This window comes from Agrilus planipennis, unplaced genomic scaffold, assembly GCF_000699045.2.
Source record: "Agrilus planipennis isolate EAB-ADULT unplaced genomic scaffold, Apla_2.0 scaffold345, whole genome shotgun sequence".
NCBI lineage: Eukaryota > Metazoa > Arthropoda > Insecta > Coleoptera > Buprestidae > Agrilus > Agrilus planipennis.
Window position 1 is genome coordinate 98,341 of NW_020439046.1, and position 21,569 is coordinate 119,909.

The following is a 21,569-nucleotide window of genomic DNA, read 5'->3' on the forward strand; positions in this document are numbered from 1 at the left end:
ATATAGAATTAAAAAAATATATTGTTATAAGTAATAAATTATTGTAACAATTTAGTTAGAAGATTTATTTAAAACAATGATGTGCTTAAAGAGTAATTTGGCGTTGTTTCAAATTCTACTGAATATACAATCGGAAAATGTTGAAGTCTGCCACTCGACCATGCTACAGTTAAGCATGCTCCATGTTTGAAGTTTTTCTGAAATTGTATCAGACAAGGTGACTCTTCGGGTGCACCAGCAATAAACACACTAAAAAAAATATTTATGATATATCCTAGAAACAAATATATAGTCACAAAATAATAAATTATTTTATTGTTAAAAGTAATTTTTTTAATTATAATCCTAATGAGAGAGGTTCAATATTTTGGTGAGAAATATGTGCACATAGGTAATAGTAACATACCCAAACAAATGGAGATTCATGGCTGGTTACATAAATAATTTAAGTTTTACCTTGCAAAAATTTGTAAAACAGGATGGACCTTTGTTCTAAAAATAGCTACGTAATTGGTATTTTGAAATAAAACAGCGACATGTCGACCTTCCGGATCCCATTCCATATCCTTAACAAGTCCTCCTACAATAGTCCCATTTCTTTCAATTTTACTACAGTCAACAATAGGTATAGCCTCATTAGGACCAGTACTTTTAGTATTAAAGGCAGATGCTCTTGTAGAAGACAAATAATAAATAAAAGGCTCTTCAGAAGTAGCAAATAAAAGAACTGACCCACATGGAGACCAGCAAGCAGCTGCAATTTCTCCAGAATTTATTTCCCACAATTCAGATTCCCATAGTAAACAATCCCAAACTCTTAAAAAGATTTTTTAATTTTTTATAGTAATAAAAATGCTAATTATGCATTCAGTACCAAGATACTAGTTATTAATACCTAAACTTAGGCCCACAAGCAGTGATTAATAATTTGGCACCAGATTTACACCATTTCATAATATGATTGCCAGTACTTCCAGGTCTTTTCAATGAACTATTTTCATTCATTTCAACATTCCACACCAGCACAGTTGAATCTAAATTTGAACAAGTGGCAAGTAAATCACCTCTTGGACTCCATGCCAAACTTACAATAGGAACATGATTTTCGTGATGTAGTAATGTTGCATTGCTTATAGTAGGCCGAGTAATCTACAATTGATCAACAATATGCAAAATTAATTGGTATCATGTTAAAAATGTTATAATAAATACACCAGCAATTCTGTTTGCTTTCTTCTTGGTTAAAATCGAAAGAAAAGCTGCACTATACATTAAAAGAAGGCTTTTAGCAAGAATGAGATAATACTATATCAGTTATTGGCAAGAGAAAAATCAATAGGAACCTAATTTTATGGCTCTGCAAAAAATAGTAAGATAGTGGGCATGCAAAAGAGATACACACACAAAATAGGACAAAAACTTACAGCTACAAAAGGGTCCACATTCCATACATAAACACCTGCATCACAACCAACAGCAATTTCAGAAAATGATAAGGGTCTCCATTCAATACAACTGATATTTCTCTGCTGTTTATATTTTAGTATTGGTCCAACAGATCCATTATCATAGTAAATTCTAACAGTGTCATCTGAACAAGCAACGGCTATTTTGAGACAGTGGGGATGCCATGATATACACTTTATATTGCTAAATGGGACATTCCTTAAAGGTGAAACAATAGGTGTATGAGGTTCTAATTCTACAAAGGACATTTTCCACTTATTTTTTACGTATTCAGTAGCGTCTAATAATTTCAGAACCACTCTAGCTAGGTCTGAAATTACAAATTTATTTCCTGTAGATGCAACATGAAGTGTTTCAAGGACTCCACACTCAAAGTACGTTTGGATTAATTTTTTTAAAAAAGGTACCTCTGTTTCAACGAAAAACGTTCTAACATCGTCTCCTGTAGTCATGTGTTGCAATATGTCTCGAGTTATATGAACTTTAGGATGTTTTTTCACCTTAAATATATTATTAAGTTACAAAAACTGAATCATATAGGTTATGTAAAAACACACAGTATTTGTAATTGCGTCTACGTCGTAAGATCTGTAACAACTATACTGTAAAGAATGTACTTGTCCATCGACTTCACAGAGGGTAACTTCACCCTCACGAGGAAGTTGAAATTCAGTTAAATCTTTCATTCCAAAATAACGGCCTACTATCAACTGTTGGGAAGTTTAAATATTTTAAATGTTTAGGAGTGGATACCAGTACGATAGGTGGCAGTAGTAGTACTACGAAATCAAACCTTACAACTTATTAATAATTATTAATTAATTTTGTTGCATTTAAAGAAAGATTATTAAATGACCATATAAAGCATTTCTCTTCAAAGTTTTTATCAATAGATCTAGTTTTATCGTCAGATTTTTAACATTCTATTACCTAATTGGATAATAAGTTTGGATTTTGGAAAGGCAGGACAATATTATGACCATAGATAAATTATGACGATTGTGACATATGTGTGACATCTTAATGACAACAAAGTCATGAAAGTAATTTTTTCAAACAAGCAGTCACAAAGTATTAATGAAGTCAATTTTAATTAACTTTGTTAGCAAGATGTGTTTGCCATTTAATGCGAAATTAACATTGATATTTGTGTGATAGTTAAGTGGTAAATACCGAGGATTTTTTTTTCCATTTAAACCTTTTAAATCTACTGATAAGTGAATAAAATAATTACTTTAAAATGGAAGAAACGATTACATTACCAAATGAAATCAACAGATTGTGCAGGACTTGCATGACCGTCGCTTCAGATGATGGACAATTCTGTGAAAATGCTCTATTTGAAGAATTCCAGCTTACTTACTTGGGAATTATGCTCCAGGATTTGACTTCATCTGAGGTAATATGAAGTACAGCTTTTTGCAGTTCAACCATATAAATAATGTTTGCAGATATCCAATGATGGATTACCTACTGTTTTATGTGATGCTTGTGTTAATCAGTTAAAGCAAGCTTATTACTATAAAAAACAGTGTGATGAAGTTAAGTCAAATTTAAAAGAGCTGTTGATGTTATTTGATGGTAATGATACTAACTGTGAAGAAGAATTTGAAGAATCGAAACTAATGGAATCAGAAAATTTTAAATTCTCTCTTGCAGATAATACAAATGAGTTTGTATGCAAAATATGCGCAAAGAAATTTGATTCAAGATACAAACTTAGTAGAGACATGATTGAACATAATAAAAATAAGAATCTATTAGTTAGATATCATGAAGGTTCAGCAGAAGATACTAAAGAGAATATAATAATAGAAAGAGTCATTTCAGACGAAATTCTAAATTTAGTAAAAACTAGAAAGAATGATTGCATTCAAGCCAATAATTCCCCTTTTGAAATAGAAATGAGTGACAAAAATTACAAAGCTTTGGAAGATAACATTAGTCAAGATTTAGAAATAGAGGATGTTAACTATTCAGAAAAATCCAGCAAACCTATTATTAAGAAAATTGTTTTTCTTTCAAATCTTGATTCTATTAACAATACAGAAATTATAAGAACTGATCAAACAGCTAATAAAAACTTAAAGAAAATTCTCACACCAATAACATGTAAACATTGCAATAAAAAGTTTTCAGACAGAAACAAATGCAAATTACATTATTGTATGAAGAAGCAAAATAAAAATGATGATGCAAATGATGATAACTTAGCAGAACATCCAACAAACTGTGACTTGTGTAACAAAGTATTTCCAAACAGTTTAATGGTTTCTATACACTTCATATATCATATTTTATTGGAGGAAAGTATTAAAAATTCTGAATTACTTCAAGAGTGGATATTTTGTAACTTTTGTGGACAAGTATTTGAAACTGAGGAAGGTATGGATGAACATAAACAAACAAAACATGATCAGTCACTTAATTTTCCTTGTGAACGATGTGGCATTTCATTTGATAAAGATATGGATTTAATTCTTCATGAAGATCAAGATCATGCAGACTATGACTTGAAAGACACTTATCAATGTCCCATTTGTGGTGATTCTTTTGAAAGTAAACTGCTACTTTTAGATCATGGTGTCAATCATTTGATGAAGAAAATATGTTGTCGTGCATGTCGTTTAGAATTTTGCACTCAAGCAAGTCTAAATGAGCACATGAAAATTCACCCACGATATAAGTATGTCTGTAATATTTGTGGTAAATGTTTGAGCAGTAGTGGAGCTCTGAAATCGCACATGATGGGAATTCACAATAAAGACTCTCTGTATATGTGTACAACATGTGGTAAATGTTTTAAGACAGGTAATCGCCTACGTATCCATAAAGAAATCCATAGTGCACATAAGAAGTATATGTGTTCATATTGTGGATATCGTTCTCATAAGAGTGGCGATTTGAAACTTCACTTAAGAATTCATACTAGTGAACATCCATATAAATGCACCTTTGTTAATTGTAATAGGGTGTTTAAGACTTCCAGTCACTTTAATCAGCACATTCGTCGTCATTTGGACATCAAGCAGTATCAGTGTTCATACTGCTCACGTAAGTTTAGTCACAGTTACACTCTTAAATTACACAAAATGAGGCACACTGGAGAAAAACCACACTCCTGTATAATCTGTCATGTGAAATTTCGAAGAAGAGATCATCTAAGAATCCACATGAAGCAACATGAGAAATAAAGTATCTCTTAATGGTAACTTTAAATCTTTCACTTTTGTAAACAATTTTTATCATTTGTATGCAGTAATATTAGATAGCTATAATAGAATGCAAAGCGGGTTTTACTTCTTTTTCTACAATGGAGAAGCCATAACTCAACAAAAAAGTTCAAAATTATCTTTTTTAATCAATTTACTTTAAAGCAAATAAAAGAAAAAGGACTTATCCCAATTAATCATTAGCAGATATGAGCAAAACATATGTCTACGTTGATGAAAAGTGTTCTAGTTTATTGGGGTAAGTCCTAAAGCAGAATTTTTTATAAGTCACAACTTATGACTTTTGTAAAGTAACTGCCAGATAACTACATAAATAAACAAACATGAGGTCAATGGACATTTTTCAACAAAAAATGTAATGATAGTTTTTAGCTTTTATTAATTAGTTTAAATAAAAATTGATAAATTCGGAAATTGGTAGTTTTATTAATTTACAAGAAAGTCACAATGATAATTTAAACCATTAAATAAAATAGAGTGACTTAAGTTAAGTTGTCTTTAATAAATGTAGAAAAAGGTTTTTTTTAATAGTTTTTCATTTGTAACGATCTTCGTGCCTGATGTGAGCATATCCACTTTCTTCAATTTTTATTGTTGTTGTTGTGTATATATCTACAGTTGTTGCCTTATGTTTTTTCTTTTTGGTCAGAGTATCAATGGTCAGAATTTTGTTATGATCTTGTCAGAGTATAGGTTATGTTTGGAATAAGTTATTAATTATTTTATTTATTAATAAAAAGTTAATGTAAGAACTCTAAGAATGTATATTGTCCAAATAAGTTTGGAGTGAACAATTTAAGGTGATAATAAAAAACTGTGACGCTGATATGGAGAAAGTTTGTCGTTCTTGCATGAGCGTAAGCTCGGAAATAAGAAGTGTTTTTGATATAGACATTTTTGACGGTCAAGCAATGCAAATATCGGATATGATTATGGCTTGTGCTGAAGTTCAGGTTGTACACTACTTGTATTATTTGATGGTTGCTTTAACCATACACTTTAGGTCCAAGAAGATGATGGTCTTCCATCTCATTTGTGTTCAAAATGTGAAGTTAAATTGCAAACTGCATTTACTTTTAAAAAGCAATGTGAAAAATCAGATGCTATTTTCCGAGCTCTCCCACCAGAAACTAAAGTAGATATTAAGGAAGAATGTTTAGAAAATTTAAACATAATTGTACAACTAGACATTAACAATGATTGTACCACATATGAGGACAACAGTTTGTCTGATTCAAATTATGAAAATGAAAAACTGATTGCAGAACCTGACTCCAGTCAAAATAAAAATAAGTGTGCAACTTGTGATGACAACAATTTCTTAGATCCAAATTGTGGGAATGAAAAAAACAATGCAGAGTGTGACTGCAAACAAGATAAAAATGATTTAACATGTAATTATTGCTGCAAAATATTACGCTCCAAAAAAGGCCTTAAAATTCACATGAGAAGACATACTTGTGATATTTGTTCTGCTTCATTTACAAAAACTGATAATCTAGTGAGACATATGAGAGTGCATAATGTAGAGGAAAATCAAAAATACGTTTGTATAGAATGTGGTGCAGAATTTGCCAAGTCCTATGACTTATCAATACATAAAAAGGAACACATGACTACTAAAAATGAAGAAGAATTTGAGGATGACAAAAATATGAGAAGCAATATGTATTCAGCACATGAAAGTGATGAAGCTATTAATGTAACTTTGGCTAAGGTATCCATTTCTATTTTGATAGTTTTTTGCTTAATTCATTCATTATTAATTTGCAGACAATTAAATGTGAATTTTGTAACAGAAAGTTTAAATATAGAAAAAGTTTTATGCACCATATACAACTGAAACATGGAATGACAGACGACAATGATATTCCTTTTATTTCTGTTATTTCTGGAAATATGCAGACAAAAGTGTCACCTGAGAAAGGTATTTTCAAATTCTTATGATCAACATGTGTGTAAATTTATTGTTTAAAAAAGAAGTAGTTTGGCTCTTTTGTTCAAATTCATTAAGAAAAAATAATTTCATTAAAGATAATTTTAAGGTGAATGTGTTGAATTTTCCTCAGGGTAAATGTAGTGAACTTATAACAAATTTGCAATGCTTAATAAGAGTAAAGGATGTTAAACTTTATTCGGTTTTGTTTTCATTCATCCCTAGCAAGAGAAGAGAAAGAGGAAGAGTTTTCCTTTAAAATACCTGATAAAAACAACGCAGACGTTTCTTCTGATAACAATTTAATGCCTCACAAGTACAACCATTGCGACAAAGAATTAATCAGCAGGGAACACATAATGAAGCACAGTGACAAAGATCATGTTTACAAGCCTTATATTTGCACTATTTGTAACAAGAATTTTGCGAGAGGCGATCATCTTATAAGACATGTACAAATACACAAAACTGGAACTGATGCGAGCGTTTTGATGTGTTCTATATGTGAAAAGGTGTTTGATAGGTGCGTTATAAAGTATAAATATAAAAAAAAAATGTAAGCCATTAGTGAGTCTTATTTTTATTTAATTTTTTGCTTTCTCTTCAAGTTCTGACCAGTTTGTACGCCATACGAAAGTTCACTTGCGACNCATGGAATGACAGACGACAATGATATTCCTTTTATTTCTGTTATTTCTGGAAATATGCAGACAAAAGTGTCACCTGAGAAAGGTATTTTCAAATTCTTATGATCAACCAATAACATGTAAACATTGCAATAAAAAGTTTTCAGACAGAAACAAATGCAAATTACATTATTGTATGAAGAAGCAAAATAAAAATGATGATGCAAATGATGATAACTTAGCAGAACATCCAACAAACTGTGACTTGTGTAACAAAGTATTTCCAAACAGTTTAATGGTTTCTATACACTTCATATATCATATTTTATTGGAGGAAAGTATTAAAAATTCTGAATTACTTCAAGAGTGGATATTTTGTAACTTTTGTGGACAAGTATTTGAAACTGAGGAAGGTATGGATGAACATAAACAAACAAAACATGATCAGTCACTTAATTTTCCTTGTGAACGATGTGGCATTTCATTTGATAAAGATATGGATTTAATTCTTCATGAAGATCAAGATCATGCAGACTATGACTTGAAAGACACTTATCAATGTCCCATTTGTGGTGATTCTTTTGAAAGTAAACTGCTACTTTTAGATCATGGTGTCAATCATTTGATGAAGAAAATATGTTGTCGTGCATGTCGTTTAGAATTTTGCACTCAAGCAAGTCTAAATGAGCACATGAAAATTCACCCACGATATAAGTATGTCTGTAATATTTGTGGTAAATGTTTGAGCAGTAGTGGAGCTCTGAAATCGCACATGATGGGAATTCACAATAAAGACTCTCTGTATATGTGTACAACATGTGGTAAATGTTTTAAGACAGGTAATCGCCTACGTATCCATAAAGAAATCCATAGTGCACATAAGAAGTATATGTGTTCATATTGTGGATATCGTTCTCATAAGAGTGGCGATTTGAAACTTCACTTAAGAATTCATACTAGTGAACATCCATATAAATGCACCTTTGTTAATTGTAATAGGGTGTTTAAGACTTCCAGTCACTTTAATCAGCACATTCGTCGTCATTTGGACATCAAGCAGTATCAGTGTTCATACTGCTCACGTAAGTTTAGTCACAGTTACACTCTTAAATTACACAAAATGAGGCACACTGGAGAAAAACCACACTCCTGTATAATCTGTCATGTGAAATTTCGAAGAAGAGATCATCTAAGAATCCACATGAAGCAACATGAGAAATAAAGTATCTCTTAATGGTAACTTTAAATCTTTCACTTTTGTAAACAATTTTTATCATTTGTATGCAGTAATATTAGATAGCTATAATAGAATGCAAAGCGGGTTTTACTTCTTTTTCTACAATGGAGAAGCCATAACTCAACAAAAAAGTTCAAAATTATCTTTTTTAATCAATTTACTTTAAAGCAAATAAAAGAAAAAGGACTTATCCCAATTAATCATTAGCAGATATGAGCAAAACATATGTCTACGTTGATGAAAAGTGTTCTAGTTTATTGGGGTAAGTCCTAAAGCAGAATTTTTTATAAGTCACAACTTATGACTTTTGTAAAGTAACTGCCAGATAACTACATAAATAAACAAACATGAGGTCAATGGACATTTTTCAACAAAAAATGTAATGATAGTTTTTAGCTTTTATTAATTAGTTTAAATAAAAATTGATAAATTCGGAAATTGGTAGTTTTATTAATTTACAAGAAAGTCACAATGATAATTTAAACCATTAAATAAAATAGAGTGACTTAAGTTAAGTTGTCTTTAATAAATGTAGAAAAAGGTTTTTTTTAATAGTTTTTCATTTGTAACGATCTTCGTGCCTGATGTGAGCATATCCACTTTCTTCAATTTTTATTGTTGTTGTTGTGTATATATCTACAGTTGTTGCCTTATGTTTTTTCTTTTTGGTCAGAGTATCAATGGTCAGAATTTTGTTATGATCTTGTCAGAGTATAGGTTATGTTTGGAATAAGTTATTAATTATTTTATTTATTAATAAAAAGTTAATGTAAGAACTCTAAGAATGTATATTGTCCAAATAAGTTTGGAGTGAACAATTTAAGGTGATAATAAAAAACTGTGACGCTGATATGGAGAAAGTTTGTCGTTCTTGCATGAGCGTAAGCTCGGAAATAAGAAGTGTTTTTGATATAGACATTTTTGACGGTCAAGCAATGCAAATATCGGATATGATTATGGCTTGTGCTGAAGTTCAGGTTGTACACTACTTGTATTATTTGATGGTTGCTTTAACCATACACTTTAGGTCCAAGAAGATGATGGTCTTCCATCTCATTTGTGTTCAAAATGTGAAGTTAAATTGCAAACTGCATTTACTTTTAAAAAGCAATGTGAAAAATCAGATGCTATTTTCCGAGCTCTCCCACCAGAAACTAAAGTAGATATTAAGGAAGAATGTTTAGAAAATTTAAACATAATTGTACAACTAGACATTAACAATGATTGTACCACATATGAGGACAACAGTTTGTCTGATTCAAATTATGAAAATGAAAAACTGATTGCAGAACCTGACTCCAGTCAAAATAAAAATAAGTGTGCAACTTGTGATGACAACAATTTCTTAGATCCAAATTGTGGGAATGAAAAAAACAATGCAGAGTGTGACTGCAAACAAGATAAAAATGATTTAACATGTAATTATTGCTGCAAAATATTACGCTCCAAAAAAGGCCTTAAAATTCACATGAGAAGACATACTTGTGATATTTGTTCTGCTTCATTTACAAAAACTGATCATCTAGTGAGACATATGAGAGTGCATAATGTAGAGGAAAATCAAAAATACGTTTGTATAGAATGTGGTGCAGAATTTGCCAAGTCCTATGACTTATCAATACATAAAAAGGAACACATGACTACTAAAAATGAAGAAGAATTTGAGGATGACAAAAATATGAGAAGCAATATGTATTCAGCACATGAAAGTGATGAAGCTATTAATGTAACTTTGGCTAAGGTATCCATTTCTATTTTGATAGTTTTTTGCTTAATTCATTCATTATTAATTTGCAGACAATTAAATGTGAATTTTGTAACAGAAAGTTTAAATATAGAAAAAGTTTTATGCACCATATACAACTGAAACATGGAATGACAGACGACAATGATATTCCTTTTATTTCTGTTATTTCTGGAAATATGCAGACAAAAGTGTCACCTGAGAAAGGTATTTTCAAATTCTTATGATCAACATGTGTGTAAATTTATTGTTTAAAAAAGAAGTAGTTTGGCTCTTTTGTTCAAATTCATTAAGAAAAAATAATTTCATTAAAGATAATTTTAAGGTGAATGTGTTGAATTTTCCTCAGGGTAAATGTAGTGAACTTATAACAAATTTGCAATGCTTAATAAGAGTAAAGGATGTTAAACTTTATTCGGTTTTGTTTTCATTCATCCCTAGCAAGAGAAGAGAAAGAGGAAGAGTTTTCCTTTAAAATACCTGATAAAAACAACGCAGACGTTTCTTCTGATAACAATTTAATGCCTCACAAGTACAACCATTGCGACAAAGAATTAATCAGCAGGGAACACATAATGAAGCACAGTGACAAAGATCATGTTTACAAGCCTTATATTTGCACTATTTGTAACAAGAATTTTGCGAGAGGCGATCATCTTATAAGACATGTACAAATACACAAAACTGGAACTGATGCGAGCGTTTTGATGTGTTCTATATGTGAAAAGGTGTTTGATAGGTGCGTTATAAAGTATAAATATAAAAAAAAAATGTAAGCCATTAGTGAGTCTTATTTTTATTTAATTTTTTGCTTTCTCTTCAAGTTCTGACCAGTTTGTACGCCATACGAAAGTTCACTTGCGACAAGACAAACACCATGTGTGTTCTGAATGTGGAAAGGCTTATAACCGCCTCGACAATTTGAAAACTCATCAACGTATTCATTTCGGCGTAAAAGACAACAAGCTGCACCTATGTATTTATTGTGGCAAGGAATTCAATAGCTCGAGCAACATGGTAAATGTTTGATAATGTTTGGTTGTTCAAAGACTTATTCAAGACTTTTGTCTTTATTATTTAATGTGTACAATGGCTGACCCCAACATCAGCTATTCTCAACTACAATTTGTACGGTAATACTTGGAAACGGCTGAAGATAGGTCTAACCGAAACGTAAACATTAAATAGTAAAGATATAGGTGGTCCTAAAGACGTCTTAGAACAACATAGTAAATGGTTGTAAAACAACTTCCAACAACTTCACCTTTGTTTTTGTAGATTGTGCATATGAGGAGGCATACCGGGGAACGACCCTATAAATGTAGCCAGTGTGGAAAAGGTTTTCCTCGTTCCGTAGACCTCAAATGCCATGAAAGAACCCACTCAGGAGAGAAACCATACTTGTGCACATTGTGTGGAAAATCTTTTATCAAAAGTAGCAAATTGGCAAGTGTTTTTCTTTTATTTGTTAAGTACCCTAAATATCGACAAATTATTAGAAATGTTTGATGCGGTGTGCTGTTTAAAAAGTCAATGTTAAGAAAAATAATTAATTATTATATCTGAATAAAATTTTTTACTTTTAAGCGTCAAAGTTAAAGAAAAAGCTAATTTTAGGAAATATGCAAAAGGATGAAATTTGCACTATTCATTTGTGTTCAATTAAAATTGTGAAAAACAGAACTGGTTACATGTAATAATTTTTAGTTATTTAATTTTTAGTTAAGACATTCAAGAGTACATACAGGCGAACGTCCGCATGTGTGCAACTTATGCGGCAGGACATTCATTCAGTCGAGCGGTCTTACTCTACACATGCGTAAACATACGGGATCCCGGCCGTATACGTGCGGTGTTTGTCCTGCTCGATTTATTCAATCAGGACAGTTAAAGAATCACCGACATACCACTGGCCACTGGATGGAAACGCAGCCTGAATTGAAAGGAGGACATCGTGTAGAACCAGTCACTCCAGTGATTAAACCGGCACCGATTAAGTTTAAAACTCATGGCAAAAATAATACTATAGAAAAAATCGAAAAGCAAGATGTGGAATCAGAGTAAGGAACACTTTTTAATAATTAATTATAAAGCAGTATTTTTTTGTAGTTACTACTGCTTGTTATAGCTTAAATTGTTTTATTTATCAAAATGTATGTTATTTTACATAACATTTTTTATTTAAAGTTTTATAATGTAACTGCATAAATAATACATACTTTCTAGTATGGAGGGTACCCCCCAAACTTTCTAGTTTTGAATAAAATTGTCGTATGACGTCATCCCGCATTTTTCCTACTGTAGTCCTATTGGTTGGAATTTTCCATGTATATAATATATTTTCGTATATGTAAAAATTTAATTACAATTTATAATATTCAATATGCATAGCATAATGTTAAATTCTATTAGATAAAGGAACAAAGTAAAATTTTAATTAAAATTTTTTCCTTGAAGCATATCCACTTCCCTTAGTTTCTATTGTTGTAGGATTTTGCTATCTATGACCTCAAGTCTTTATCTATGGTGAATTCTGAATAGTACATAGGTTATGTTTGGAGTTAGTTTTTCGACCTTAATTATTAATAAAAAGTTAAAATTAAACTAAGAATCTTTATAATATTATGTAAATAAGTTTGGAATGAATAATTTATGATGATAATGAAAAACTGTGACGCCAATATGGAAAAAGTTTGCCGTACCTGTATGAGCGTAAGCTCGGAAATGAGAAGTGTTTTTGATAAAGACGTTTCTAACGGGCAAGCAATTCAATTATCGGATATGGTTATGGCTTGTGCTGAAGTTCAGGTAGTACACTACTTATATAATTGGACTAGTGTATTAACTGTAAGTTTTAGATCAAAGAGGATGATGGTCTTCCATCTCATTTGTGTTCAGAATGTGAAGTCAAATTGCAAACTGCTTTTACTTTTAAAAAGCAGTGTGAAAAATCAGACGTTACTTTTCGAGCTCTCTCTCCAGAAACTCTTGCTAAAGTAGTGATTAAGCAAGAATGTTTAGATAATTTAGACAACATAGTTGTACAACCAGACATTAACAATGATTGTACCACATATGATGATAACAATTTCTCAGATTCAAGTTGTAGAACCGAAAAAAAAGTTGCAAAACGTGACTCCAAACAAGACAAAAATGATTTGATGTGTAATTATTGTTACAAGGTATTACGCACCAAAAAAGGCCTTAAAATTCATATAAGAAGACATACAGGTGAGAAATTGCGTACTTGTGACATTTGTTCTGCTTCATTTACAAAAACTGATCATCTAGTGAGACATATGAGAGTGCATAATTCAGAGGAAAATCAAAAATACATTTGTGTTGAATGTGGGGCAGAATTTGCCAAATCTTATCAGTTATCAAAACATAAAAAGGAACACATGACAGCTAAAAATCAGGAAGAATTTGATGATGAGGATGAGCAAAATATGAGCAATAATATCTATTCAGATCATGAAAGTGACGAAGCTGTTAAAGTAACTATGAAAAAGGTAATTATTTTCATTAATGTATTTATAGAGATTTATATTTGTATTACCATAAAATATGCATACATACGTATTTATGTACATGACCCAGAAGTATAACAGAATCATTTTCAGTATGTAGGCTGGTAGTTTTATATAAATTGAACTAAACAAATTAACATTTTTATAATATCAAAATTCAAATAAGTATCACCTCTAGATTAGATGTGCTTGAACATATTTATTAAAATTATTTTATTTTACTTTTTATAGGAAAGAAGACGTGCGAGACTGGAACAACTTAAAACGAAAAAGGTATTATCTATTTGTTAGTTACTCTCTTAATTTATTTTTTATTCATTTATAGATAATGGAATGTGAATTTTGTGATAGAAAGTTTAAATATAGGAAAAGTTTTACACATCACATACAGCTGGAACACGGCATGTCTGATGACAATGATATTCCTCTTGTTTCTGTTCTTTCAAAAAATATGCAAACTAAAGTGTCTCCTGAGAAAGGTATTATGAATATATGTGAACAGGATGAGAAAATAATATATTAGTTGATCATTAAAAAAAATTAGTTTTGTTCTTTTGTAACAAAACTTTATTAAGAAGGAGTAATTCATTTAAAAGTTACTTTTCAGTGAATATTCTCTAGGCTAAATCTAGTGAACTTATAGCAAAAACATCATACTCGATTTCATATATTGCTTGGCAATAGCCTTAAAATTATTATAAGAAGTTTAAAACTTTTTATTCAGTTTTGTTTGCATTCATTTCCAGAAATAGAAGAAGAAGAGGAAGAGGAAGAATCTTCATCCAAAGTTGCTGATGAAAACAACGTAGATATTTCATCTAATAACGATTTAATGGACCTAATGTTCATTTCTTCGGTCGCAAAAATACACATTTGTCACGTGTGTGACTCATCATTTGATAGGATAAACCATTTGACAAGACACATGACTCTGCATAGGGCCGTACTGACCCACAAATGCGACCGTTGCGACAAAGCATTTGCCAGCGAGGAACACTTAACAAAGCACAATGATGAAGATCATGTAGATAAGCCTTATATTTGTACTATTTGTAACAGAAATTTCGAGAGGGGCGAATATCTTATAAGACATTTGCGAGAGCATGAAACTGGAGCAGTCGTTAGCATTTTGAGGTGTTCAATTTGTGAAAAAGTGTTCGATAGGTGAGTTATTAAATACAAATACATAAAAGTTTTTTATGTACTAACTGGTATGTCTCTTTCATTTTGGTTTTTCCTTTTTTGTCTTGAAGTTCTGACCATCTTGCTCGCCATACGAAAGTTCACTTGCAACAAGACAAACGACACGTGTGTTCCCAATGTGGAAAGGCTTTTAACCGCCTTGACAACCTAAAAACTCATCAGCGTATTCATTCCGGTGTAAAAGACAACTCCAAACTTCACTTGTGTATTTACTGTGGCAAAGAATTCAATAATTCCAGCAATATGGTAAACGTTTGTAAAAAGATTCCTAACGCCGTTTTTTAAATGCATGCTTTTGCTTATGTAGATTGTGCATATGAGAAGACATACTGGGGAACGTCCCTATAAATGCAGCCAATGCGGAAAAGGTTTTCCTCGTTCCCACGATCTTAAATGTCACGAAAGAACCCACTCAGGAGAGAAACCATACTTATGCACTTTGTGTGGAAAATCGTTTAACAAAAGTAACAAATTGGTATGTGTATTTTATTTGTTAAATACCCTAAATAATAGTAGGTCAATATTAGGAAAAATACCAGTTATTGCTGAATAAAACTTTGTACTTTTAATCATCATAGTTAAGGTAATAGCGAAATTAGCGTTGCGTTAAAAATTACTTTGTAGTTAATTATGTGAAACGATTTTCAAAATACTTGTGGGAAGAATAATTCGAAAAAATTAATTAATTTTTTTTAATCAGAATTGTGTAATAACAGAATTGGCTACTTATGATAATTGCAGTTTATTTTATTTTTAGTTAAGACATTCGAGAGTACATACAGGCGAACGTCCCTATGTGTGCAACTTATGTGGTCGAGCGTTCACTCAGTCGAACGATCTTGCACTACATATGCGAAGACATACGGGATCTCGTCCATATGCTTGCGGTGTTTGTCCTGCTCGGTTTATTCAATCGGGACAGTTAAAGAATCACCGACGTACCACTGGTCATTGGATGGAAACGCAGCCTGAATTGAAAGGAGGACATCGTGTAGAACCAGTCACTCCAGTGACTAAACCGGCGCCGATTAAGTTTAAAACTCATGGCAAAAATAATACTGTAGAAAAAATCGAAAAGGAAGATCTGGAATTAGAGGAACCACGCATAATGAGCCATACTGTAGGCATCATGGGCAATTTGAGCATCCAGAACCAACCGATTCTTATCGACAGTAGTAAATTGCTGGGACATTTTCCTGGCCTAGTAAATTTAGTTAATGTAGAACAAAATGTTGAAAAATCTGAAAATTCGGAAAATTCGGAAACAAATTCAATGGAATTAAAGTGTAAACCAGAAGTTCAAACTTTTATGATTTCTGGCAAAGAAGAAGATGAAGAAACCATTGAAGAGGAGAATAAAAATAAAGAAATGGTGGGTACATTTCCCACCAATTCTGTGTTCACTTCTGTAACAGATACCACGGTTACATTCACCACGTCCGAAAGTTACAGCTATCAAAGTTACAGGTAGAGATCGGAAAAAGGACGTGAAAAGCAATGCTTCTTGGTTGTACAAGGTATGTAGGTAATAAGTATGTATAGTACATTTAAAGGATGATGTGAATGAATTTTTGTATTAATTATCACATACTTGGAAATTTATTTATTTATTGAGTTAAATTAATTTCAAAGCTTATTTTAGAATACCAAAGAATGGCCATCGCTTCTACTTTTTCTAATTAAAGTCCATATGATGTTTTTTATACGTTAAATAAATTGTACGTGCTGCTTAATGTAAGAACTCTAAGAATGTATATTGTCCAAATAAGTTTGGAGTGAACAATTTAAGGTGATAATAAAAAACTGTGACGCTGATATGGAGAAAGTTTGTCGTTCTTGCATGAGCGTAAGCTCGGAAATAAGAAGTGTTTTTGATATAGACATTTTTGACGGTCAAGCAATGCAAATATCGGATATGATTATGGCTTGTGCTGAAGTTCAGGTTGTACACTACTTGTATTATTTGATGGTTGCTTTAACCATACACTTTAGGTCCAAGAAGATGATGGTCTTCCATCTCATTTGTGTTCAAAATGTGAAGTTAAATTGCAAACTGCATTTACTTTTAAAAAGCAATGTGAAAAATCAGATGCTATTTTCCGAGCTCTCCCACCAGAAACTAAAGTAGATATTAAGGAAGAATGTTTAGAAAATTTAAACATAATTGTACAACTAGACATTAACAATGATTGTACCACATATGAGGACAACAGTTTGTCTGATTCAAATTATGAAAATGAAAAACTGATTGCAGAACCTGACTCCAGTCAAAATAAAAATAAGTGTGCAACTTGTGATGACAACAATTTCTTAGATCCAAATTGTGGGAATGAAAAAAACAATGCAGAGTGTGACTGCAAACAAGATAAAAATGATTTAACATGTAATTATTGCTGCAAAATATTACGCTCCAAAAAAGGCCTTAAAATTCACATGAGAAGACATACTTGTGATATTTGTTCTGCTTCATTTACAAAAACTGATAATCTAGTGAGACATATGAGAGTGCATAATGTAGAGGAAAATCAAAAATACGTTTGTATAGAATGTGGTGCAGAATTTGCCAAGTCCTATGACTTATCAATACATAAAAAGGAACACATGACTACTAAAAATGAAGAAGAATTTGAGGATGACAAAAATATGAGAAGCAATATGTATTCAGCACATGAAAGTGATGAAGCTATTAATGTAACTTTGGCTAAGGTATCCATTTCTATTTTGATAGTTTTTTGCTTAATTCATTCATTATTAATTTGCAGACAATTAAATGTGAATTTTGTAACAGAAAGTTTAAATATAGAAAAAGTTTTATGCACCATATACAACTGAAACATGGAATGACAGACGACAATGATATTCCTTTTATTTCTGTTATTTCTGGAAATATGCAGACAAAAGTGTCACCTGAGAAAGGTATTTTCAAATTCTTATGATCAACATGTGTGTAAATTTATTGTTTAAAAAAGAAGTAGTTTGGCTCTTTTGTTCNATTATATTGAAGAAAATTATTCAAAAACACCTTCAGAGATAAATTGTGAGTCAAATTATGGTATATTTTTCTAAAAATCTACCACCATGTATTCATGGCTAATGAATTGTTGATTGTGACGTTATAATATGATATCTATTGCACTGCCACTACAGATGAAGTGATCAATCCCATCTGGAAGTCTTTTTGGTAAATTGCTCAGTTCCATCACTTTTTATAGCAGCATAATATCCTAATTTTTCATATTTGTACTTCATGTATGTCAGGTAACCTGAACATCCAGCTATGCCTATTAGACCCAGGACCATTATTACAATATTCTTAAGAAGTAATATTGATATATATTAATTCCTAAAAACATTCACAATGGGTATTACTTACTGGTCGAACATACAACTCAAAATTGGCGGCCCTAAAAAGTTTTGATGTTCTTAGTGAACGTATACCATCTCCTGGGGATGAATTTTTATCTTTTGTCATTTTGAAACGATTTCATTCAATCAAAATCAAAAATTAACTGAAAGTAATACTCTGCAGAAGTTATGACTAAAAGTGAGGTTAGGTAGGTTTAGTCATCTATTGTTGAACTGAAATTTACTGCATTGAAAATATTAATGAATTATTTCTAACATCTAAAAAATGTATTGATATTTGGATACTGATTAATTTTTAATAATTATGATCATATTAGCAGTAGATGATAATGATAGTTTATTAACTGACTATTATCATTAATATGACTAAGACTACTCCCTTAGATAATAGACTACACCATAGATTCCACTCAAATTCTATCCACCATATATCTCTCATCCATATATATAGAGTATAGATATAGAACATCTTGCTCTTATCTATGTTCATTTCTTTTATCTCTGGTTATGCGTTAACCTATCAATTCCTGGAATAGTTTGTATTATTTCTTTAAATTTATAAAGAATTAAAAGTTCAAAAGAAATGCAAAAGCGTAAAAATCAATTTGTTCCAATCAAACGTAACTTCGCTCCAAATGTAAAACGGTTTAAAGTTGAAAATGAATTAATAGCTAAAGTTCAGTCACAGTCTGGAATACGAGGCAAGTTGGTATTGGTTTATCGTGAAAATGATCATCCCTATCCAGTACTTCTGGCTGCTACAGAAGCTCAAGGTTTTTCCCTAACCATTACTGTTCCCGACAAACAGTATAGTTAAAATATATATTATGTATATTTCAGTTATTATGACTTTACTTCTTTAGGGCTCCAAATATATATGAGTTACAAATAAACAATGAAATGGTCGTGAGAGGCCAATTCGAGACACATTCAATGGCCAAAGATGAACTTTCTCGTTTGGCGTTAAAAAATCTTCAGCATACATGCTTTAGTATAATAAGGGTAAGATTTACAGATTAATTAAAGACTTTTGAAGGGCAGTAACTATTCCATTATAGAAACAATATGCCAATCAATTGGAGACAGTTAAGATAAGTCCTGATGTTTTTGAAACTCCTACAAGTTCAAAAACAGAAGAGTTTGATAGTAATAGTGAAACAGTTAAGAGCAGTATTGGGGCACGTATGATGAAACTTATGGGTTGGTCAGGGGGAGGACTAGGACGTCAAGAAGAGGGAGACAAAAACATAATTAAAGCAGTAGGCCAAAATCATCGCCTTGGACTTGGACAGGCTACTCCTGTAGAAATAGAAGCATTACTTAAGGAATATGCTGAAAGTGATGATATTGACTCATTGGCTTTTCCTGCCCAGTTTACTAAGGAACAAAGAGCCCTTATTCATACGTATGTATTTATAATAATACTCTTTTTATTGTTACTAATATTTGTATAATATATTTGTAGATTATCAAATAAATATAATCTTAAGTCTCAAAGTTATGGAAAAAAAGACAGATTATTAACTGTTCGAAAAAAACTCAAACCTTGGCAATTAGTTCATCACCTATTAGAGAAAAGCAGAGAAACTGTAGAATATAAATTAATTTTACCTTTAGATGAAGAGGATGATAAGGGGAAATAATTAGCATGTAATTTATCAATGTGTGTGTTACTAAATTAGTATGATGAAGATCAGATTGTTGCTACTGAGGTGTTTATACTCCAGTCTGGAGGATTCTTGTTCTCAATTAGGAATATTAGTGAATCCTGAAGTTACAAGTGTGAATAGTTGTGGTGATATTGACTTGTTGGTTTTTCCTGTCCAATTTATTTAAGAACAGAGGGCCATTATTTATAGGTATGCGTTCACAAAGATACTAATATTTTATTTTAGTATTGGCAGCAACAAAGCTAATTTTAACTTGTAAAATACAGTCTAACATAACTTAAATGCCAAAATTACAGAGAAAAAGACAGATTAATAACTGTTCACAAAAAACTCAAACCTTGGCAGTTAGTTTATCACCTTCTAGAAAGGCAGAGAAACTATAGAATATAAATTAGTTTTACCTTTAGATGAAGAGGATGATGATGGGAAATAATTACTATATAATGAGAGTCTGATAAATGTAAGGTATTTTTAAAAGAAAATGCTGAATTATAATAAAAGTTAAAATATTGTTTCTATTTTATTTAGTATCTAACTTTTGAAAAAATGTAACAAATACATACATTTACTTAGTCCATGAAACTTTAGGAATATCAAAATGCTCTGTAAGACTGTCCAAATGTTGATTGAATTTTTCAACTCTCTGCTTGTGGGTTAAAGATGCCTTTTCCATAATTCTTTCTGTTTGCTGTAACCACAAGACCGTATTAAAATCAGAAGTACAGTAAATTTACTATAGTTACCATCTTTTCTTTCATTTTGAGATACGCCATTTCAGCTTTAGTTTTCTTAAGTTCAGATTTCAGTTGTTCGTTCTGTTCAGGTATATCCAGTGTTTTGGATACTTGTTCAAGAACTTTTTCTTTTTTATTTTTCTTTTTCTTTTTAATGCCTGAATCTCCCTTTAATTTTAATTTTCCTTTAGCTACTTGGGCATACGGATCGTTTGAAACCATCTGAAGTAAAACAAATGTTATCTACCCACAATGAAGCATACAAAATATTTTTATTAAAGGTGGTCGAAAATTTACCTTTCTGATGTGTGATTCAATTATATGTATCCAATAACACCCACTATTAGTATTAATTATCTTATAACAAAATCATAACAAGACTCTCATAATATACAAGAGTTGACAATAATATTGACAAAAATATTGAACCGTGTGTTGACTCCATTTAGCCTCTTCATGTTACTGGTATAATAGTGTCTATCGTATGCATGCATTGTAATTAAGTTGATATATTTTCTTTTCAAACAATTTTGACTACTTTTTAGCAATCTTTGCTTTCGACTGAAGAAATTGAATAGATACACACCTGAAGAGTGTAAAATACGCCAATTTTACACTCTTCAGGTGTGTATTAATTGTTTTTGTATTTTAATAATATATTTTTAGGTTAGATGCCTAATTTTATTTTTGATTAAAAAGGAGAGAATTATATCTCTTGTTAATAATTGTTTAAAAATTAAGTGTCAATGAGTTTTATACTAAATGCTTTAAAATATATACTAGATAGTATGTTGCAATTCTTTTCTATTAGCAACACTCTTTC

The 21,569-nt window shown here is 31.2% G+C and overlaps 9 protein-coding genes across 13 annotated transcripts; 6 read left to right on the top strand and 3 right to left on the bottom strand.

Moving 5' to 3' along the window:
* Nucleotides 1-8: 8 nt before the first annotated feature.
* Nucleotides 9-2,239, bottom strand: LOC108742603 (aladin-like). Of its 3 annotated transcripts, none has more exons than XM_018477871.2 (5): nucleotides 2,025-2,237; nucleotides 1,425-1,967; nucleotides 896-1,149; nucleotides 457-816; nucleotides 9-249 (listed from the first exon to the last, which is right to left on the bottom strand). In XM_018477871.2, the coding sequence occupies exons 1-5, from the start codon at nucleotides 2,151-2,153 to the stop codon at nucleotides 69-71; spliced, it is 1,467 nt and encodes a 488-aa protein (XP_018333373.1). In that variant the 5' UTR covers nucleotides 2,154-2,237; the 3' UTR covers nucleotides 9-68. The 3 variants fall into 3 exon arrangements, with proteins under 3 accessions (XP_018333373.1, XP_018333374.1, XP_018333375.1); XM_018477872.2 differs by lacking the exon at nucleotides 2,025-2,237 and having other exon boundaries at nucleotides 1,425-1,777; nucleotides 1,875-1,967; XM_018477873.1 differs by lacking the exon at nucleotides 9-249 and having other exon boundaries at nucleotides 725-816; nucleotides 875-1,149; nucleotides 2,025-2,239.
* A 226-nt stretch (nucleotides 2,240-2,465) lies between these two features.
* Nucleotides 2,466-5,059, top strand: LOC108742607 (zinc finger protein 883-like). The gene is made up of 2 exons (XM_025976888.1): nucleotides 2,466-2,866; nucleotides 2,919-5,059. The coding sequence occupies exons 1-2, from the start codon at nucleotides 2,708-2,710 to the stop codon at nucleotides 4,659-4,661; spliced, it is 1,902 nt and encodes a 633-aa protein (XP_025832673.1). The 5' UTR covers nucleotides 2,466-2,707; the 3' UTR covers nucleotides 4,662-5,059.
* An 89-nt stretch (nucleotides 5,060-5,148) lies between these two features.
* On the top strand, nucleotides 5,149-7,296 carry LOC112905118 (zinc finger protein 572-like). Its single transcript, XM_025976899.1, has 5 exons — nucleotides 5,149-5,653; nucleotides 5,704-6,417; nucleotides 6,474-6,627; nucleotides 6,862-7,159; nucleotides 7,245-7,296. The coding sequence occupies exons 1-5, from the start codon at nucleotides 5,528-5,530 to the stop codon at nucleotides 7,294-7,296; spliced, it is 1,344 nt and encodes a 447-aa protein (XP_025832684.1). The 5' UTR covers nucleotides 5,149-5,527.
* Nucleotides 7,297-8,972: 1,676 nt separating this feature from the next.
* On the top strand, nucleotides 8,973-12,882 carry LOC108742609 (zinc finger protein 883-like). 2 transcript variants are annotated; one of them, XM_018477880.2, is made up of 8 exons: nucleotides 8,973-9,476; nucleotides 9,527-10,240; nucleotides 10,297-10,450; nucleotides 10,685-10,982; nucleotides 11,068-11,260; nucleotides 11,522-11,689; nucleotides 11,966-12,303; nucleotides 12,719-12,882. In XM_018477880.2, exons 1-8 carry the CDS (start codon nucleotides 9,351-9,353, stop codon nucleotides 12,771-12,773), a joined length of 2,046 nt encoding a protein of 681 aa, XP_018333382.2. In that variant the 5' UTR covers nucleotides 8,973-9,350; the 3' UTR covers nucleotides 12,774-12,882. The 2 variants fall into 2 exon arrangements, with proteins under 2 accessions (XP_018333382.2, XP_018333383.2); XM_018477881.2 differs by having other exon boundaries at nucleotides 8,974-9,476; nucleotides 12,734-12,882.
* LOC108742606 (zinc finger protein 271) lies at nucleotides 12,817-16,707 on the top strand. 2 transcript variants are annotated; one of them, XM_018477878.1, is made up of 9 exons: nucleotides 12,819-13,051; nucleotides 13,102-13,474; nucleotides 13,535-13,755; nucleotides 14,005-14,046; nucleotides 14,099-14,252; nucleotides 14,520-14,937; nucleotides 15,027-15,222; nucleotides 15,284-15,451; nucleotides 15,734-16,707. In XM_018477878.1, exons 1-9 carry the CDS (start codon nucleotides 12,896-12,898, stop codon nucleotides 16,445-16,447), a joined length of 2,442 nt encoding a protein of 813 aa, XP_018333380.1. In that variant the 5' UTR covers nucleotides 12,819-12,895; the 3' UTR covers nucleotides 16,448-16,707. The 2 variants fall into 2 exon arrangements, with proteins under 2 accessions (XP_018333379.1, XP_018333380.1); XM_018477877.1 differs by having other exon boundaries at nucleotides 12,817-13,051; nucleotides 13,102-13,755.
* A 4-nt stretch (nucleotides 16,708-16,711) lies between these two features.
* LOC108742598 (zinc finger protein 35-like) lies at nucleotides 16,712-17,918 on the top strand. The gene is made up of 3 exons (XM_025976892.1): nucleotides 16,712-16,918; nucleotides 16,969-17,682; nucleotides 17,739-17,918. The coding sequence occupies exons 1-3, from the start codon at nucleotides 16,793-16,795 to the stop codon at nucleotides 17,910-17,912; spliced, it is 1,014 nt and encodes a 337-aa protein (XP_025832677.1). The 5' UTR covers nucleotides 16,712-16,792; the 3' UTR covers nucleotides 17,913-17,918.
* A 50-nt stretch (nucleotides 17,919-17,968) lies between these two features.
* LOC108742613 (small integral membrane protein 8) lies at nucleotides 17,969-18,684 on the bottom strand. The gene is made up of 2 exons (XM_018477887.2): nucleotides 18,350-18,684; nucleotides 17,969-18,288 (listed from the first exon to the last, which is right to left on the bottom strand). The coding sequence occupies exons 1-2, from the start codon at nucleotides 18,446-18,448 to the stop codon at nucleotides 18,133-18,135; spliced, it is 255 nt and encodes an 84-aa protein (XP_018333389.1). The 5' UTR covers nucleotides 18,449-18,684; the 3' UTR covers nucleotides 17,969-18,132.
* A 141-nt stretch (nucleotides 18,685-18,825) lies between these two features.
* Nucleotides 18,826-20,523, top strand: LOC108742611 (NF-kappa-B-repressing factor). The gene is made up of 4 exons (XM_025976881.1): nucleotides 18,826-19,149; nucleotides 19,206-19,344; nucleotides 19,401-19,747; nucleotides 19,808-20,523. Exons 1-4 carry the CDS (start codon nucleotides 18,926-18,928, stop codon nucleotides 19,983-19,985), a joined length of 888 nt encoding a protein of 295 aa, XP_025832666.1. The 5' UTR covers nucleotides 18,826-18,925; the 3' UTR covers nucleotides 19,986-20,523.
* LOC108742612 (protein FAM32A) lies at nucleotides 20,520-21,184 on the bottom strand. Its single transcript, XM_018477886.2, has 3 exons — nucleotides 21,044-21,184; nucleotides 20,756-20,968; nucleotides 20,520-20,700 (listed from the first exon to the last, which is right to left on the bottom strand). The coding sequence occupies exons 2-3, from the start codon at nucleotides 20,966-20,968 to the stop codon at nucleotides 20,578-20,580; spliced, it is 336 nt and encodes a 111-aa protein (XP_018333388.1). The 5' UTR covers nucleotides 21,044-21,184; the 3' UTR covers nucleotides 20,520-20,577.
* Nucleotides 21,185-21,569: the final 385 nt, after the last annotated feature.

What these genes read in the sequence shown, in the direction of transcription:
- LOC108742613 (XM_018477887.2), bottom strand. Translation starts at nt 18,448, where the DNA reads ATGACAAAAGATAAAAATTCATCCCCAGGAGATGGTATACGTTCACTA. An exon ending in TTGAGTTGTATGTTCGACCA is followed by an intron (nt 18,289 to 18,349) that starts GTAAGTAATACC and finishes TTACTTCTTAAG; the next exon opens with AATATTGTAATAATGGTCCT.
- LOC108742603 (XM_018477871.2), bottom strand. Translation starts at nt 2,153, where the DNA reads ATGAAAGATTTAACTGAATTTCAACTTCCTCGTGAGGGTGAAGTTACC. An exon ending in GCTTGTGGGCCTAAGTTTAG is followed by an intron (nt 817 to 895) that starts GTATTAATAACT and finishes AATCTTTTTAAG; the next exon opens with AGTTTGGGATTGTTTACTAT. An exon ending in GTTTTACAAATTTTTGCAAG is followed by an intron (nt 250 to 456) that starts GTAAAACTTAAA and finishes TATTTTTTTTAG; the next exon opens with TGTGTTTATTGCTGGTGCAC.
- LOC108742598 (XM_025976892.1), top strand. Translation starts at nt 16,793, where the DNA reads ATGGAGAAAGTTTGTCGTTCTTGCATGAGCGTAAGCTCGGAAATAAGA. An exon ending in TGGCTTGTGCTGAAGTTCAG is followed by an intron (nt 16,919 to 16,968) that starts GTTGTACACTAC and finishes CATACACTTTAG; the next exon opens with GTCCAAGAAGATGATGGTCT. An exon ending in TTAATGTAACTTTGGCTAAG is followed by an intron (nt 17,683 to 17,738) that starts GTATCCATTTCT and finishes ATTAATTTGCAG; the next exon opens with ACAATTAAATGTGAATTTTG.
- LOC108742612 (XM_018477886.2), bottom strand. Translation starts at nt 20,968, where the DNA reads ATGGTTTCAAACGATCCGTATGCCCAAGTAGCTAAAGGAAAATTAAAA. An exon ending in TCAAAATGAAAGAAAAGATG is followed by an intron (nt 20,701 to 20,755) that starts GTAACTATAGTA and finishes TTGTGGTTACAG; the next exon opens with CAAACAGAAAGAATTATGGA.
- LOC108742609 (XM_018477880.2), top strand. Translation starts at nt 9,351, where the DNA reads ATGGAGAAAGTTTGTCGTTCTTGCATGAGCGTAAGCTCGGAAATAAGA. An exon ending in TTAATGTAACTTTGGCTAAG is followed by an intron (nt 10,241 to 10,296) that starts GTATCCATTTCT and finishes ATTAATTTGCAG; the next exon opens with ACAATTAAATGTGAATTTTG. An exon ending in TTATCAAAAGTAGCAAATTG is followed by an intron (nt 11,690 to 11,965) that starts GCAAGTGTTTTT and finishes TTTAATTTTTAG; the next exon opens with TTAAGACATTCAAGAGTACA.
- LOC108742607 (XM_025976888.1), top strand. Translation starts at nt 2,708, where the DNA reads ATGGAAGAAACGATTACATTACCAAATGAAATCAACAGATTGTGCAGG. An exon ending in AGGATTTGACTTCATCTGAG is followed by an intron (nt 2,867 to 2,918) that starts GTAATATGAAGT and finishes TAATGTTTGCAG; the next exon opens with ATATCCAATGATGGATTACC.
- LOC108742606 (XM_018477877.1), top strand. Translation starts at nt 12,896, where the DNA reads ATGATGATAATGAAAAACTGTGACGCCAATATGGAAAAAGTTTGCCGT. An exon ending in TTAAAGTAACTATGAAAAAG is followed by an intron (nt 13,756 to 14,004) that starts GTAATTATTTTC and finishes TACTTTTTATAG; the next exon opens with GAAAGAAGACGTGCGAGACT. An exon ending in AACAACTTAAAACGAAAAAG is followed by an intron (nt 14,047 to 14,098) that starts GTATTATCTATT and finishes ATTCATTTATAG; the next exon opens with ATAATGGAATGTGAATTTTG.
- LOC108742611 (XM_025976881.1), top strand. Translation starts at nt 18,926, where the DNA reads ATGCAAAAGCGTAAAAATCAATTTGTTCCAATCAAACGTAACTTCGCT. An exon ending in ATTACTGTTCCCGACAAACA is followed by an intron (nt 19,150 to 19,205) that starts GTATAGTTAAAA and finishes TTACTTCTTTAG; the next exon opens with GGCTCCAAATATATATGAGT. An exon ending in CATGCTTTAGTATAATAAGG is followed by an intron (nt 19,345 to 19,400) that starts GTAAGATTTACA and finishes ATTCCATTATAG; the next exon opens with AAACAATATGCCAATCAATT.